Source organism: Mobula hypostoma, chromosome 5 (genome assembly GCF_963921235.1).
Source record: "Mobula hypostoma chromosome 5, sMobHyp1.1, whole genome shotgun sequence".
NCBI classification, from domain to species: Eukaryota; Metazoa; Chordata; class Chondrichthyes; order Myliobatiformes; family Myliobatidae; genus Mobula; species Mobula hypostoma.
The window spans coordinates 157,799,703-157,818,911 of NC_086101.1; the positions used below are offsets into that span (position 1 = coordinate 157,799,703).

Here is a 19,209-nt window from a genome sequence, read left to right on the forward strand (position 1 = left end):
CAAGATAGTATGCAATACTTTATCTTCTATTAGGGCAGGTAACTGAAGTTTGTATCATTGCATCTAGTTTCAAGGTAGTTCTGGAGAAGGACAGGTCTGATCCTCCAGTTGAGATTCTACATTGGAGAATGGCCAATTTTGATTGTTATCAAAAAAGATCTGGCAAATGTGCATTGAGACAGGCTGTTTTCTGGGAAAGGTACATTTGGTAAGTGAGAGGCCTTCAAACGTGAAATTTTGTGAGTACAAAGCTTCTATGCGTTTGTCAGAATAAAAGGCAAGGATAACAGGTTTAGAGAACCTTGGTTTTTGAGAAATATTGAGGTCCTGGTTGACTAAAAAAAAAGGTGCATAACAGGCAGGAACAAATGAATTACTCAAGTATAAGAAATGCAAGAGAACATTTATGAACGAAATCAGGAGGGCTAAAAGAAGACATGAATTTGCTCTAGCAGACAAGTTGAAGGAAAATCCTAAGAGCTTCTATAGATATGTTAAGAGCAAAGCAATGCAAGGGACAAAATTGGCTCTCTGGAAGATCAGAATGATAATCTATGCATGCAGCCAAAAAGGATGGGGAAGATCTTAAATGGACTTCTTGCATCTGTATTTACAAGGGAGATGGACAAAGAGATTACAGAAGTGAAGCAAAGCAGCAGTGAAGTCATGGACCCTATACAGATTACAGAGGAGTAGGTGTTTGCCGTCTTGAGGCAAATTAGTGTGGACAAGGTGCTCCTTCAGACTCTGTGGGAGGCAAATGCAGAAATTGCAGGGGCCCTAGCAGAGATATTCAAAATGAGAATCAGAATCAAGTTTATTATCACACCGGCATGTGACATGAAAATTGTTAACTTAGCAGCAGCAGTTCAATGCAATACATAATATAGAAAAAAATAAATAAATAAATCTTATTACGTATACTTCATACGGTGTACGTGTAATGAATAGATTAAAATTTATGCAAAACCAATTATTACAAATGTGAGGTAGCGTTCATAGGATCAATGTCCATTTAGGAATCGGGTGGCAGAGGGGAAGAAGCTGTTCCTGAATCGCTGAGAGTGTGCCTTCAGGCTTCTGTACCTCCTACTTGATGGTATCAGTGAGAAAAGAGCATGCCCTGGTTTCTGGAGATCCTTAATAATGGACGCTGCCTTTCTGAGACACCACTCCTTGAAGTTGTCCTGGGTACTTTGTAGGCTAGTACCCAAGATGGATCTGACTAAATTTACAACACTCTGCAGCTACTTTCAGTCCTGTGCAGTAGCACCCCCCCCCGCCAATACCAGACAGTGATGCAGCCTGTCAGAAAGTTGTCCACGATACATCAATAGAAGTTTTTGAGTGTATTTGTTGACATACCAAATCTCTTCAAACTCCTAATGAAGTATAGCTACTATCTTGCCTTCTTTACAACTGCATCAATTATGTTGGGACCAGGTTAGGTCCTCAGAGATCCTGACACCCAGGAACTTGAAACTACTCACTCTCTCCACTTTTGATCCGAGGATTGGTATGTGTTCCTTCATCTTACCCTTCCAGAAGTTCACAATCAGCTCTTTTGTCTTACTGAAGCTGAGTGCCAGGTTGTTGCTGCGGCACCACTCCACTATTTAAAATATCCTTAGCCAATGGTGAGGTGCCCACAGATTGAAGGACAGCTAATGCTGTTCCAATGTTTAAGAATGACTCTACAAATAAGCCAGGAAATATAGGCCACTGAGTCTGACATCAGTAGAGGGAAAGTTAGTGGAAGGTATTCTGAGGAACCATATATGAGTACTTGGATAGACAAGGACTGATCAGGGATAGTCAGCATGGCTTTGTGCATGGTAGGTTGTGTCTAACTAATTTAATAAAGTTTTTCGAGGAAGTTATCAGGAAAGTTGATGAAGACAAGGTAGCGAACGTTGGCTACATGGACTTCAGCAAGGCAGGTAATAAGGTTGCACATGGGCAGTTGCTTGGCATTCATTATGAAGTAGTAAATTGGATTAGACATCGGCTTTGCAGGAGAAGCTAGAGAGTGGGTTGTAGATGGTTGCCTCTCTGACTGGAGGCCTGTGACTAGTGGAGTACCACAGGGATAGGTGCTGGATTCATTGCTGTTTGCCATCTGTATCAAAGATCTGCATGATAATATGGTTAACTGGAGCAGCAAATTTGCGGATGCCACCAAGATTAGGGGTGTAGTGAACAGCCAAGAAGACTACCAAAGCTTGCAGCAGAATCTGGACCAGCTGAAAATTAGCAGATTAAGTCTAATGCAGACAAGTCTGAGGTGTTGCACCTTGGGAGGACCAACCAGGGTAGGTCATACACAGGGAGCAGTAGAGCACTGAGGAATGTAGTAGATCAAAGGGATCAGGGAATACAGGTCCATAATGCAACACAAGTGGTTGCAAGTTGATAGGGTTGTAAAGAAACCGTTTCGCACATTGGCCTTCATAGATCAAAGTATTGAGTACAGGAATTGGGATGCTATGTGGTAATCATGCAGGACATTGGTAATGCTCACTTTAGAGTACTGTGTGCATCTTTGGCCACCTACCTACAGGAAAGATGTCAATAAGATTGAAAGAGTACAGAGAAAATTTACAAGGATGTTGTTGAAACTGGAGGACTTGAGTTATAAGGAAAGATTGAATAGGATAGAACTTTATTCCCTAGAACATAGAAGATTGAGGGAAGATTTGATAGAGGTGTACAAAATTTTGAGGTAAATGCAAGCAGACTTTTTCCACTGAGCTTGGGTGAGACTATAACTAGAGGTGATGGGTTAAGGGTGAAAGGTGAAATGTTTAAGGGAAACACAAGGGGTAACTTCTTCACTCAGAGGGTGGAGAGAGTGTGGAACGAGCTGCCAACACAACTGGTGGATGTGATTTCAATTTCAACGTATAAAAGAAGTTTGGACAGGTACATGGATGGGAGGGCTATGGCCTGGGTGCAGGTTGTTGTGATTACGCAGTTTAAGTTGTTCGGTGTGTGCCAGATGGACCAAAGGGCTTGTTTATGTGCTGTAGTTTTCTATACCATGTGTTTTCCATAATACTTTGCTTCATGATTTTTCTTCCCCCAGGTTCTCCCTTATCAAGAAGGATACCACGGTCACAGGATCTCTACTGGAGAAATAAATTCCTTGCCTTCTCAGATGGAAAACAGGTTTACTATCTCAGAAACATTTCCCCGAGTGTAAAAATATCAAAAGTAAGCCAATTGAAAGCCATGACTGTTCCTGATTTTAAAATGTCATAATAATTATCGGTCATAAAATTCCAGAAAATAAGATGAAAACTTACTTTATCCCAAATCTTGCTTGAGGAATAAGTGGTGCTTCTTCCTGTTGCTTTTCAAGTCCAGAGGTAGATGGGACAACGTTCTCAGATGGATATCCTTTTTGTTGATTCACAAAAAAGTTGCTCAAGACCCCAAGTGTTTTACTTGTATTTAAGCTTCTATTGCAATAAAAAAAAATGAGTAACACTTAAACACAGCGTTTAGGAAATGTGGCAACTTGCAAGACTAATGTGCAATTCTAATTTCTTAAGTAGAAGTTGCTGCAGCTTTCTATAGTAACATGACCGATCAAGAACCAATGGAATTTAAGTACATAACAACATAATATTACTCCAAATGCTATCAATGTATTAATCATACAGTAGGAAAACAATTTTTTTTCTGCATGATCTGTCAGATCCTATGAGGATTTTAAAAATTTAAATCAGATATCCTTTTTATTCTTCTAAATTCTAAACAAAGATAAGGCATCCATTAGTCATGCGAGACCATGAATCTGCGCCTGGGAAGTCTTCACTCTCCAGGGCACAAGCCTGGGCAAGGTTGTATGGAAGACCAGCAGTTGCTCATGCTGCAAGTCTCCCTTCTCCACGACACCAATGTTGTCCAAGGGATGGGCATTAGGACCCATACAGCTTGGCACCAGTGTCGTCGCAGAGCAATGTGTGATTAAGTGCCTTGCTCAAGGACACAACACATTCCCTTGGCTGGGGCTCAAACTCTCGACCTTCAGGTAGTTAGTCCAATGCTTTAACCACTTGGCCACGTGCCCACAAAGACAGATGTATCAGTATTACAGTGGTCTCCATCTCTGCCGGTGCTCAGGGCTTCCTTCATCATGTCAGTAGCTCGATTTTCATTACCGTCAGTCATGCAAGTTCCGGGTCGAGACTCAGATGTAAAAGGATTTTTCATTGTTGTTTTGTTAGTTTTGTTCTATCAGTCAGGCTTTGTTAGCCCTGAGCTGAAACCCTGAAACTGGAGGACTGGTGGACTACTCTTACTCTGGCCTCTACCCTTTGACCTGTTTGCATGGGTGACCCTACCAGGAGCATAACGCTCTCACTACAGCCAACATAGCACTCCGGGTCATTGAAGCATGCGAGCCTCCAAACCCTAAGACAAAGTCATGGTCCTCTTGGAGGATGAAGCCAGCTGATATGGGAGTAAAAGCCTGCAGAGCTGAGGGAGAGTGATACGTTGGATCCAAATGGGCTTGGTGACAAGAAGCAAAGGGTACTGATTGACAGCTAGTTTTGAGACAGGTTAATAGACAAAGACAATCTGCTTAAACTAATAACACACAAACAATTGTACTTTTCATGTCTTTATTAAACACATTGTTTAATCATTCACAGTCCAGGTTGGAAAAAGTATGTGAACCCTTGTATTTAATAATGGTAGAACCTCCTTATGCAGTAATAATCTCCACCAAGCGTTTCAAATAGGTAAGGTCTGGACTCTGGCTTGGCCATTCCAAGACATGAATTTTCCTCTTTTTAACCTATTCTATTGTTTATTTCTGTTTTGGATCATAGTCTTGTTGCATCATCCAATCCAGGATGTTGCCTGGATTAGGGAGCATACCTTACGAGAATAAGTTGAGTGAACTCGGCCTTTTCTCCTTGGAATGATGGAGGATGAGAGGTGACCTGACAGAGGTGTATAAGATGATGAGAGGATAGTCAGAGGCTTTTTCCCATGGCTGAAATGGCTAACACGAAAGGGCACAGTTTTAAGGTGCTTGGAAGCAGGTACAGAGGGGATGTCAGGAGTAAGTTTGTTTGTTTGTGGGTTTTTTTTACGCAGAGGGTAGTGAGTGTGTGGATGACGAGCAACAATAGCTGGAATTTTTGAGAGCAAATTGGAAGGCACAGCGTAGATACATCTCAAAGAAGTAGTAGACTTCTAAAGGCAAGATGATGCAACCATGGCTGACAAGAGAAGTCAAAGCCAACATGAAAAACAAAAAGAGGACATATAATAGAGCAAAAATTAGTGGGAAGTTAGAAGCTTGGTAAGCTTTTAAAAAACCAACAGAAGACAATTTAAAAAGGTCATAAAGAAGGAAAAGAAGGAATACGAAGATAAGCAAGCCAATAATATTAAAGAGGATTCAAAAAGTTTATTCAGATATATAAAGTATAAAAGAGAGGAGAGGGGAGATTTAGGACCACTGGAAAATGATGCTGGAGTGGTAGTAATAGGGGACAAGGTTACAGCAGATGAACTAAATAAGTATTTTGTATCAGTCTTCACTGAGGAAGTCACAGGCAATATGCCAGAAGCTCAAGAGTGTCAAGGGGAAGAAGTGTGGGCAGTTGCTATTACTAGGGAGAAGATGCTTAGGAAACTGAAAGGTCTGAAGGTAGATAAGTCACCTGGACCAGACGGTCTACACCCCAGGGTTCTGAAAGAGCTGGCTGAAGAGATTATGGAGGCATTAGTAGTGATCTTTCAAGAATCAATGGATTAGGGCATGGTTCCAGAGAACTGCATAATTACAAATGTCACTGCACTCTTCAAGAAGGGAGGAAGGCAAAAGAATGGAAATTATAGGCCAGTTAGTCTGACCACAGTGGTTAGGAAGACACTGAAGTTGATTGTTAAGGATGTTGTTTCGGGGTACTTGGAGGCACTTGATAAAATAGATCGTAGTCAGCATGGTTTCCTTAAGGGAAAATCCTGCCTGACAAATTTGTTGGTATTCTTTGAAGAAATAACAAGCAGGATAGACAAAGGAGAATCAGTGGATGTTGTGTTCTTAGATTTTCGGAAGACCTTTGAGAAGGTACCACACGAGGCTGCTTCACAACTTAAGAGCTCACTATATTACATGGATAGAGCATTGGTTGATTGACAGGAGGCAAAATGTTGGAACAAAATGGCTGCCGTAGACCATTGGTGTTCCACAGGGGTCTGTGTTGGGTCCGCTTCCTTTCACATGAAATGTCAGTGAATCGGAATTGATGGATTTTTGGCCAAGTTTGCGGGCAAAACAATGATAGGTGGAGGGTCAGGTAGTGTTGAGGAAGCAGAAAGGCTACAGAAGAATTTAGACGGATTAGAAGAATGAGCAAAGAAATGGCAGATGGAATGCAGTGCCAGGAACTGTATAGTCATGCACATGTACAGAAATAAAAGCATATTATTTTCTATATGGAGAAAAAATTCAAAATTCTGATGTGCAAAGGACTTGGGAGTCCTTGTGTAGAATTCCCTTAATTTACAGGTTGAGTTGGTGTTGAGGAAGGGAAATGTGATGTTAACAATCATTTCGAGAGAACTAGCATATACAAACTAGGATGTAATGTTGAGGCTTTATAATGTATTTACTTATTGAGATAAAATGAGGAATAGTCCATTCTGGCCCTTCAAGCCACACTGCTCAGCAATCCCCACTTTAATCCAAGCCTAATCATGGGACAACTTACAATGACCAACTAACCTACCAACTAGTACATCTTTGCACTGTGGGAGGAAACCCACATATTTATAGGGAAAACGTACAAACTCCTTGCAGGCAGTGGCAGGACCAGAGGACAAAGCTTCAGAATAGAGGGACGTCCATTTAGAACAGAGTGAGGAGGAATTTCTTTAGCCAAAGAGTGTGAATATGTGGAATTCATTTCCATAGACAGCTGTGGATGCCATGTTATTGGGTATATTTAAGACAGAGGTTGATAAATTCTTGGTAAGTCAGGGCATAAAACGTTATGGGGAGAAGGCAGGAGTTTAGGACTGAGAAAGAAATGGATCAACCATGATGAAATGGCAGAACAGACTCGATGGGCCTAATTCTGCTCCTATATCTTATCTGATGGTCTTATATGATCGAGTCATTCCTTTAACAAATCCATGCTCAATATCCCCAATTAAGTCTTCAGAAGCTTTTCTTGTAATTTCTCCAATAATCGCTAGAAATATTCAGGAGGGAAAGGTGTGGACAGAGAAATAGCCAATACTTCAGGTCCAGGACCTCTCATCAGAACTTTTCATTTACTGATATTTTAAGTCATCAATCATTTAATACATTTTTAGCACAACTTCATTCTCACCCTCAACATATAAACTATCCTTTAAAGTTTGCTTTCCTTCTGATTCATTGATCTGCATTTCTTGTCTTGCAGCCAAATAACTATCCCTGATTCTTCATACATCTTTCTTACTCATTGATTCCAGCTGGCCTATTATTTAATAATCCTGTTACATCTCCCTTCTTACAAATAACTATAATTTTAGCAATTTCACAATACTCTTGCAAAGTACCTTATTTTAATTAGTTATTAAACATATCCAATAGTGCTTCTTCTCTTTAGGGGAATTCAAAATTCACAGATGGAATCAGTTAACTAGCATTTTATCACCCATAAGTTTGCCTAATTAAAAACTTCTCCTGTTTTAGAGATAGTTCCGTCGTGCCCAACTTTCTTGGCAATAAATATTTATACAATTATTTGCTGAGTCATGGTTCAAATTCAGTTTTTATAATTTTTTTTAAGCTTCGCAAGGATTGTTTTGGGGACAGAAAGGGGAATCAGGTTAGGGTTTATGGGCAATGATGAGGGGGAATTAAAAATCAGGCCATCGATGTGGTTGTGGGACAGTCATATTCAGATGTTGGGTGGTTGAAGGTGGACAAGAGCCTCCTCGCAGCTCATTGAATTATCAGCGGGTTCTGGAATTTGTGGTCCCCTGGGCCCACAAATCAATGGGATCAGAGTTCGAGAACAAATGTCCAATGATTGAGGCCCAAGGGTCAAATTGGAAATACAGAAGTCAAGAGCCATTGGCAGGAACCAAAGCTGCGAATCTCTGCAAGTCCACAGGGGAAGGCAAAGCCCATGTCTGCAAGCCTGAGCCCAAGTTCACTAAATGCGTGTGTTAATTGTTAATGCAAACAGCACAATTCACTATATGTTTCAAGTTCAATTATCTTTCAACCATACATGAATATATCCACATATGAATATAGTGTTTCTGTGAGCCCATAATAAATAAACATGAATCTTGAATCTATAACTGCCTGTGAGTTTTTCCTGACAGTTTCTTAGTGACTCCATTTTAAACAGATTTATTTAATATTTTAAAAAACGCAAACAACGTTCACCAGCAACTTTGATGTGTGTTGCTTGTTATTTAATATTTTGTTAGTTTATGTTCCATATAGGTCCACAACTGAATAGATTCAAGTAAGGTGCACACCAGTTTGTAGAAAACAAGCACAGTAGTATTCAGCGTGAAAAATCAGGAATTCAAATAAATACTATTTTCATTGCCAGCGAAAATGATGCATGAGGAATGGTCAAGCTCAGTCCACATGCTGGAACTTACTTATTCACTTACAAATACAGAAAGTTGCTGTGTAAAATAGTGAAAATCTATCATACTTGTAGAACCATGCTTCAGCAAGACAGAGTTAGCTTTAAGCAGAAGCAATGGGAAACTATAAAGGAAATTATATACTGATTAGGAAATTATATATTGACTTTACCCTTTTGATTTACTTTTCTGTGGAAGTCTTGAAAGAGCTAGAGATCCATTCACAATGGTAGTTTCTTTATTCTTCCCACTATACAAGCTTTTTCTTGGCTGATATGTTTCAAATCCGGCTGATTCATCATTATTATCTGCTGTATTCTGAGCTAATGGGATAGATTCCAGATCCACACATTTAGTGTACAGGTCTGTAACGAAAATAGGGCAGAAAAATAAGTTACATCGTTTTATCACAAACAAGAGAAAATCTCCAGATTGCAGAAATCCAAGCAACACACACAAAATGCTGGATCAACTCAGCAGATCAACTCAGCAGATCAACTCAACATCTATGGAAAAGAGTAGACAGTTGACATTTTGGGCCAAGACCCTTCATCAGGACTGGGCTCTGACGTAATGCCATTATCAACAGTGCTCCAAATAAATCTTTCCACAATAGTGATAAGCAATAAAATATTGACAATTTGAAATAACATATTTGTTCAAATAGTTCCTACTGAAAATATAAAACATTACTTTGGAAAAGTAAATTGTTCTTTTAAAAGAAAGTCAGCAAATTAATACAAGGAAGTAGCTAACCAAAGTTATGCCAGTCAGTAATATAACCTTTTATAGGGCCTTAAAAGAGAAAGACTACTGGAGTAGTGGATAAAAGCTTTTCCCTTCTTGAAAAGAAGTGTACCCCTCCCCCCCCATTTGATTGTAACTCTCCATTGGCGATACGCAAGCCGGAGAAGTACGATGTGGAGACCAAGTTGTTACCCATATAGCAGGCTTCCCCTCTCCAAGCAGAGACCGATATAGATGGCACTATCAACGTTGCAGGAGTTGCCAATCAGCATTGGACACAACATAGAACTACCTTAGGGACTCCATCTCCAGATTTTTCCTTAGAGTTTACTCCCGAAGCCTTCTCCATGAGTGGGTATAGCTGCAAGGCAGCAGAGGGTTGAATTCAGTTTTCCTTCTCCTAGATGAGCTGCCAACCATGGCTGGTGAGCCCTACCTGCCTAAAGCAATTGGTTTTAAAGCGCCAGTAACCCACCTTTGTCCCTTCTCCTATCAGTAGAAACTGTTCTGCCAGGCTTAGTAGCTACACCACACGTGAAGGCCACGAGACTATTTGGGGGCATTTAACAGGTATTGGGAGCATATTGTCACGTACCTTGTGACGGGGATAAAGAACCAGCAGAAATAGAAACCCCTTTGGGGTCTCGTATTGCTAACAACTAATAATATTTATTAGTAACTACGCAATACAGTAATATCAAGGTAAATAATTCACACAGGTCAGCAATAAAGTAAGTGTGGAATATATATGTATGAAAACCAAGCTTCTTTAAGCCTAGGGGTAAAAAGTCCTGAGGTCTTTATCATCTGACCTCCTATTTATTTCACCAGGCTGAGCATCACCTGTCACTCAAAGAGTCCTTCCTTCCTTTGTCTGTAAAGGAGTGCACAAGCAGGCAACCTGTCCTTGAAAGTAACATCAACAACCAGCCTTTGGTCACCATAGCAACTTTCAAGCTGCTCGGTGCTGTCTCCAACTCCAAACTCAGTAAAAATCCAAAGTTACTTCCAATGCCTTAAAGTGACAGTCCAACCGTTAATCTTCATCTCTCTCCCTCTTTTCAAAAGCAACACATCGGTGGTAAATAACTCTGTCTCTCTCTCTCCTTTCCAAACAAACCATCAATGATGAATGTCTCTCTCTATGTCTCTTCAAACAGTTAATAGGGGCATTCCTGGATCCCCTCACAATATCCCCACTACCACCCCTGGCAATAACAAACCTCAAGCAACCATAAGGTGCCCCTTCATTCTCAAAAGGAATGAACACACTTGTTTCAGGACAGACATTCAGCGTCAAGAATCTACTTTTGATCCTGTAAATGAACATTAAACTAGTGGTTGCAACTGAATGAACTTCTACCAATTTGGACACTTACCTGATGAATACATGAGAACATTTAATATAAAGTACAGTAATACAATTCTCTCATGAATTTCTGATCAAAACAGTTTTTTTAAAAAAAGGGTGACCTGCTTTATAAAAGGCATTTATGGAATACAACTGATTTTCCACTATGATTAAAAACTAGCACTGATTAGAACCAGATAGTCTCAATTTATCAAAATTTTCCTTTCACTTCACCAACATTTTAACTCTAAAGGAACTTTTTAGAATTCCCTTTGAGTTAAAACAGGAAAATCCACAATGAGCTAACTTGCTTCGTCTACTAAATTTCCAAGATTCAATGAAAAGACAGTCTAACCAACACCCTCCCCACAGTTATGTGATTTGCAGGATTTTCTATTAATATTCCTCATTCAAATGTAACATTTAACTGTCGAAAACTACAATACATCTACAAGAATTAAAGTAACTCCCTCAGACCGCAAGATTCAAGTGGTAATAATTCTGTACTTCCGAATGCAACAAGTCGTAGCAACTCAATGCAAACCCTGCATCCTAACTGTGCTCATTGCTTAAAATTAATTTTTGATTTTAGTGAGAAATAACTGTAGAATTTGGCTTTAAAATTTTTAACTGTAAGGTCACTGAGCCCTCAGTTCATTCTCTTTCATAAAGAAATTAAGATCTGGTAACAAGCAAATAATACAAATTTCCTTAAGCAGAAAATCAGAAAGGTATTGGAGAGTTCACAAATGTGGTAGATAAAATAAACACAGCATGTCATATAAAATCTGAATGGAAACTAGTGTGTTTTTTGTTACGCAAACACAAGGAAATCTGCAGATGCTGGAATTTCAAGCAACACACATAAAGCTTGCTGGAGAACGCAGCAGGCCAGGCAGCATCTCTAGGAAGAGGTACAGTCGACGTTTCAGGCCGAGACCCTTCGTCAGGACTAACTGAAGGAAGAGTTAGTAAGAGATTTGAAAGTGGGAGGGGGAGATCCAAAATGATAGGACAAGACAGGAGGGGGAGGGATGGAGCCAAGAGCTGGACAGTTAGCTGGCAAAAGGGATATGAGAGGATCATGGGACATGAGAAAGAAAAGGGGGGGAGGGGGAGCCCAGAGGATGGGCAAGGGGTATAGTGACAGCGACAGAGGAAGAAAAAGAAGAGAGAGAAAAAGAATGTGTGTATATAAATACATAACGGAAGGGGTACGAAGGGGAGGTGGGGCATTAGCGGAAGTTTGAGAAGTCAATGTTCATGCCATCAGGTTGCAGGCTACCTAGACGGAATATAAGGTGTTATTCCTCCAACCTGAGTGTGGCTTCATCTTTATAGTAGAGGAGGCCGTGGATTTGTTAATTCATTTCAAGATTACATCCAGTGATAGATCACAGGAAGCTGCATCTCAAGAATCACCTCTCAGCAAAGGCAGACGCCAATGATGCACTACAGCCTTAATGAATGAGCACAGCCTTTGGTTAATTGTGGAAAAGGAGTATTTAAAGATGAAGATCTTAGATCTAGCAGAAAATTTATGGTTTGCCAGGTTTTTATTCTCCTATAGGCCACTGAGACCTGAAGTGTCAAAATCAGGCTTATTAAAGCACTAGAAAAATATCATCAAACCATCTCTGCTAAATTTCCCAAATCACCGTAAGGCCAAGTAAATCTATTTACATACCCTCACCTAAGCCACCACCACCAGTATTAAGATCCTCTGGTTAGATCTTATTTACAATATTGAGCAATAAACATCATTCACATACCCAACACTAGACTACTCTTCTCCGTGGATTGTCACCTTGTCGTGGTGGAGAAGCTTGTGTGGTCCTGTGATCCCGAGAGCAATGCCATCTGGAGCTATGCTCCTGGTAGGGTCACCCATGGCGATAAGGTCGAGGGTGAGGTCCTTGACCAAGAACAATCCAACCAAGGCCTCAACGGTGGACAGGTGGGCGAAGTTGCTTCGAACTCAACGGCTGTGAAGGCGGATGAAGGCTGTGAAGGCGGATGAAGGCTGCAACAAATCCATCAGCTCCAATCATCGTGGTTTCCATGCCATTGGAATAAGTTGGTTGATTTGCGAAGTATCGTGTGCTTCTTGGAGTGCAACATCAAGTACACGGTAAACAAATACACGCACAGGCATCTTTGCTCTGTGGGCCACTTCTTCAGAACGAAGACCATCATCCTCGACCTGGAGGGATAGCCACGACGACTAGACTATTCCAAATAAGAGATTACCATGCAGAGGGGCAAATTTTCAAAGGGTGTACTCAAAACATCAATGAAGAAATACATTCCCAGTGACTCCAGGGAATCTCTGGTTCACAAATGAAGGAGAAACGATCAAGATGGATTTGAGAACCTTACGACCACACATTGGGAGCAAAGGCCCTGTGCAAGCAGCTGAAAAGCAGACCATCTCACTACTCACTTGCCTGGCCTTTAGCCGACACTTACCCATCTGCAATTCCCACAATGGACTCATTATCCACTTCAGAACTAAAAGAAACTTCTAGAATTGGACATGATCATCCTCAATCCCAAGGGACTGCCCAGGGCAGGAGATAACAACATCCAGTAGTTATTAGCCCTTCAAGTTTATTCAAAAAGAATGCTGCAAAGTGGCTTATTACAAGTAGATAAAGTATGAATTTTGTGTGGAAAGTCAAACCGATCTCTGCTTCTATTTGCAACATGAGCTGTAAAACTCAAAAAGATGTTAATGCACACAATATTCAGAAGAATATGAGCACAAAATACGATTCAAAGCTTCAAAGTAAAATAATTCTGTTTAGTTTGGCTGACATACCACATACAAATCAATTTTAGCAGGAAAAGTAGCACTAATCACATGCTATTTTAGGAAATACACAATATAATTTACCTGATATTGGTCGTTTAGTCAAAGACTGCTTGCTTGAAGTGTCAAATCTAGAGCAAAGCCTTTTACTAGGCATTTTTCTGTTACTTTCATCTGCTTTGGCTAAATTGGTTGAACTGCCAGCTTCTGCAGAGTTCTTACAACTTAAAGCACCCTGCTCAAGTACATTAGGATCCATTTTATTAGTCTTCTTTACAAGGCATAAAAGTGAATCTTCCTGGAATGCCTCACAATCATCTCTGTTCTCCTGAAACTCGACACACTTTTCTCCTGACTTTCCTTGTTTTGCATATCCCAGTTTTGTTCTTTTCTTGGAGGTCAAAGACCGTCCGGAGGCAGCTGAAGGTTCGCTTTGTAACTCTTTCTCAGTATTATTCTTTGCAGTACATACAACTGAGCTTCTGCTAGATCCCTGCTTGTTTTGTTGGCAAGATTTTGCATCCTCTGATTGTTTATGAAGGGGCAAATGCTCCTTTGCTGATTCCCTTTGTTTTACATCTGAGGCAGCAACATGGTCTCCATCTGCTTTCCGATGCTTTTCTTTCTTTGTTATATTCTTCACATCCAAGATAGATTTCTTTCTTTGTTCTATGGATTTCTGGCTCAGTGCCTTCCTTGGTATGGAAGTCCATGATTCAAAACAGAAGCTCTCTTCTTCCACCAATTCAAATTCAAAGTCATTACACTTTGGTGTAAAAACACGAGGCCCAACTTGTGGTGGCTGTGTCAATCCTAAAACAGTTGGTCTGTAAGACAAATGTAATTAACTGTATTCATTATTTTTAAACATCAACTTGAATGCTCAAAGATCTGCTGAGGTACAAAATTAAAACTTAACCACACCCAGTATAAATCCAACCAGGGCACTTAGAATTTTCTTCAGACATACTTGCCTGACCAATGAGCAATTGCATCGTCTGGTACCTGGATATTAAATCTGAAACAGACTTCGCATCCACACCTGTAAAGTCAAATCCCAATAATCTTTCATCCACACGCCACAGCCAATGGATCTGCCTGACCACAATAAACTTAAAGCCAGTGCATGATTAAAAATACTGGAGCAACAAACAAGATGATTGACTAATTCAGCAGATCACTCAGCATCTGTGGAGAGTTCAGATCGAGACCTGAATCAGATCAGTTGAGTTCAGATCAGAGAGAATCAATGGACAAGAGCTCTTCTTCACCCTGTTTTAGTCCTTTTTTCTTCTATCTGTAGTTTATGCTCAAAACAAGGTGGTTTACTGTAGAACCCACGGAGAGAAATTAAACGGAGAAATAATACTGCACCTTGCACTCAAAAGTCAGAATTTTACAATCCTGTGTTCCCTATTCAGTCTGTTAAATTCATAGTATAAACTAGAATAATAACCAAGTTTTTATAGTGCTACTTTGAAGAACTGATATATTTTTTTCCACTCTGTACTGAAAATATGACCAAATTACAGCTGCAATATGAAGCATTTACTTCCTCTGCTGCCAACACACCTAGAGTATGTCAACTTTTCATATCATCATATTCTCCTTTCTCTTGGTCATAGCAAAGTGTTTCATGCTTTTTTGACCCATGATTCCTTGCAATTTTATTTTTTTTTTGTTTCTCCTACAATGAAAATGCACTAAATATTTGTTAAACATCATTGCCATTTACATATCTTCTATAATAATTCATCTTTTTCCTGTCTATTTATATTTGTGGTTTTTGCATACTTGTAGAAACTTGTACATTGTTCATAATTCTTGTTAATTTTCATTCACATTCTATTTCGTTTCAATTCTCAAATCAATTGAACTATTTTGGAATATGACGAAACTCTTAGTCCAACATTATCCTTATCTTCTCTAGTTAACCATTAATATACCACTTGTTCTGTGAAATTTGCATTCAAAGGAATATCAAGAATGTCTGTAATTTATTACCATTTACAGTATATCTTAATCTACTTTCTGAATTTATCAGCTATCTCTCCCCCTTACACTTTAGCGAACATCCATTTAAACTGAATGCCCTGATTCTCTAGTTAACATATTGCTCGCAAACATGGGATCAATTCTACATATGATAATTTTCCTTAAATTATGTTTTATTCTATGAATAACTAATCCTGTCCATTAATATAAAACGTCACATTGCTTTGTTGGTTCAACTAAGTTTTGAAAAGCTGTCTCAAATCCATTCCATGAACTTATCCTCTAGCGTCGAAACTACTTTGTCCAGTTAGTTTAGCTTGGTTCAAACATTCTAGTTCACTTTGCTAAAAATTATAACATTGTGACATTTTAAAGTGATTCATGACAGAACTTGTTTTTGCAGTTCATAAATAAAATTTTAGTATCTTCAAAAATATTTCAAGCAGACTAATTAATCATTTTTTTTGCTTTCAGAATAAAAAGAATCACAAATTGTCCAAATAAAGGAACCATACCATACTGGAACTTTTCATTTACACAAGCAGACTGAATTAGCATTAAAAAAAAGGATGCCATTCTGGTCAGCTTTAAGGCCCAACCTGCTTGGCTTTATGTACGATTCGGAGATCCTCTCCTGAACAGTCTTGTGGGCAATTCTGTCTAACAATCCAATTTAAATTTTGAAACAAACCACAATCTCTCCTATGGATTGGAAAATACTGTAATTTCTGTTCATGCTGCAGGTGTTAAAATACAAACAGTTTGCTTTTCAGTCATTCAAACCTCAGCTTGGTGAAAGAAAGGTGACTTTTGCAGATTCACAGATACTTAAAGCATCTGTCCATCCATTTCTCCAGACATAGTAAGGAATCCAGCAGCAAAGTTCTAACATGCTGAAAAGTACTTTACACTAAGAAATGGCAACTGAACATTTGAATGGGGTTATTGACTCTGAGTAAAAGATAAATGCAGATATAGTTGAGCTATTATAATTTATTCATATTTAATAAACCTGAATTCAATTTATTTTACTTAACTCTTAGTTTTTAATTATTCTTAACAATCCATGACACACCCTTAAAAACTGTTTGAAAATCTGTTACCTGGCAAGATAAAGTCAGCTGTTAGGATACTTCAAGACTAAGGCTACGTCTACACTACGCCAGATAATTTTGAAAACGCCGGTTTCGAGTAAAAACGACAGGCGTCCACACTAAGCATTTTTTAAAATATCTCCGTCCACATTAGGCCGATATTTGGGCAAATCTCCTCCTACTGGGCACGCACAGGACACACAGAAAACAAGGGAAGAGGAAACTGTGTACTTGGTGCGCGTTTGTCCGGTTACAGAGTAGGAAAATGTCAAAGGAATTGCTCTTGGCGCTCATGCAGGAGGACTTAAAGCTAAAAAAAACAAATACTGGAGCGTATGGAGGCAACCGACAGGGAGTTCATGGACAGTAGGACCCGGCTGACAATGAACACTGAAAAACTGACTAACTTTGTTGCATTAATAAAACATCTTGTTAAATGTATAAAACATGTCTGCATCAGTGTTATCTTGTGTTTCCATACAACGTTACATTAGGCTGTTACACTAGGCTGTTACACATCTATTGTCAGAGAAGTACTTGCATAAATAGGTAAACCACCTTCATACAAGCAAGGACAGAAAACAGGACAAAGCGAGTATACTTATTTATTCAGTAAGCTATGGGTCAAAGTATTTGGTGAGTACATTTCTAACTCTTCTGGCTTCAGTCTCGTTGCCGTCTGTTCTGAAATTGTTAGGTTATGTGGTTCAAGAAAACAACGAAATGCCGTGCTGCGGCCATCTGTTCAGGCACGCCATGACAGCGTTTTTAAATAGTCAAAACAGCTCACTTTACAATTTAACTGTCACGCCGTCCACACTGACTGCGCGTTATAACAGCCGTCCGGCAGTGCTTGCGCAGTACCAAGCAGAAGCAGAAAAAGCATCGTTGTTGTGGTGTTGTCATGACAGCATTTTTAAATCTCTCCATTTACCCCATATACACTACAACGGATATTAGGCGTTTTCAGATTTATTCACTCTGGAGACCATTTCTGAAAATCTCCGTTTTCGGGGGATGAACACACCGTTTCAGTGTGGACAGAAGGTCAAAACGAAGAGAAAAAGCTTCATTTTCAAAATTATCTGGCGTAGTGTGGATGTACCCTAAGCCTTTGTGCTAAAGAACCCATTTCACCTTATGCAATGCTTCTTCAGTGCAGGTCAGCTTGCCTTGGCCCAGGTGACAGTGATTGTGGAAAGCAGGGAGATTTCAGCTGGCTGAAGGACCCCAGGATATTCTATGCTACTCCAACTCTCTCTCTCTGGACTAGCAAAACCATTGTCACTGTGACAGAGATCTGAATCCAACTGGATCCATAACACTTGTGCTTTGCAATATACCAAATACCTCAGATACCCAGGGAGATAAGAGCTAAAGACGTGTGAATGGGAAAAAATGGTGAGCTGGAAATACGAGAACAAGAGCTTATGAGAACAAGAGAAAAGGATTGAGCTTGTGAAGCAGAGTATAGGGCTAGATAAAAGATTGCAACTATCAAAAAGGCTGATTTGAAATTAAAGCTAATTAATTCTGTTCCACAAGTAAGCCAAATACAACTGGAGGTAAAGAAAGGAAAGAAATTAAAACGTGCATTACGAGAATTTGAGGAACAAACACCAGGTAAAAACAAAATAGGTGATTGGTGAAATCAGGTGAAGGAGAGTTAGAAAGTTAAGCAAAAACAGAGAAGAGAACAAGTAGGTGAGTATATGCAAGTATATGTTATTACCTGGAATAGAAAAATTCAGATACCTTAACCCAAACACATATCGTCTCCACAGATACAGGTCGACCTTCACTAATCTGACTACCTGTAATCCGGTTCCATCGATAATCCGGCACTGACTAAGCTTAATGTGATCCTTCTGTAATTCGGCATTTTCACTAATCCGGCACTCCTCAAGTCACAATGGTGCCGGATTAGTGAAGGTCGACCTGTACTGCTGTACCCTTTGAGTTCTTCCAGCAATCTGATTTTTGTTCTGGATTCCAGCATCCAGAGTCTCTTTTGTGTTCCAGCTTCTTAAATCTCTCCATATTGCTGAAATCGCTCACCTCATGTCATTCGAGTAAGTTTTTTCTTTATTCCTCTAAAGTAGGACCCATGGGTTAATGGCATTAAAAAAAAGGTCGGGGAACCCCCTCTCTGAAGCTTTGCCATCGTTTCAAAGACATATTCCAGGTGAAATGTAACCAGCATTTTACACCCGCTACTGTAACCTTATTATTTTCATACTGTGCTCTTGGTTTTTCCTTCACTGATAAGGCCACAGTTCCCATAAGTAAAAAACAACCATAAAGTTATCCTGTCACTTTCACTGAATGGACTTAACTATTCAGGTTAAGCTTCAACTGTACAGAAACTGCATGAATAGTAATCAGAACCACAGAACACCCAATATAAAGCTGTATTCAGGAACTGTATTGGGCTGAGAAGTGGCAGATGGAGTTCAACCCGGAGAAGTGTGAGGTGGTACACTTTGGAAGGACAAACTCCAAGGCACAGTACAAAGTAAATGGCAGGATACTTGGTAGTGTGGAGGAGCAGAGGGATCTGGGGGTACAAGTCCACAGATCCCTGA

The 19,209-nt window shown here is 39.7% G+C and overlaps 1 protein-coding gene across 1 annotated transcript in view; it reads right to left on the reverse strand.

Annotated features, from left to right (window-relative positions):
• The window catches only part of LOC134347087 (uncharacterized), a 136,095-nt gene that overhangs the window by 59,840 nt on the left and 57,046 nt on the right, over positions 1-19,209 (reverse strand). Inside the window, exons 8-10 of the mRNA XM_063049200.1 lie at positions 13,620-14,362; positions 8,798-8,990; positions 3,306-3,461 (exon numbers count right to left, since the gene is read on the reverse strand). Coding sequence (XP_062905270.1) covers positions 3,306-3,461; positions 8,798-8,990; positions 13,620-14,362 — 1,092 coding nt within the window. The remainder of the gene's footprint in view (positions 1-3,305; positions 3,462-8,797; positions 8,991-13,619; positions 14,363-19,209) is intronic.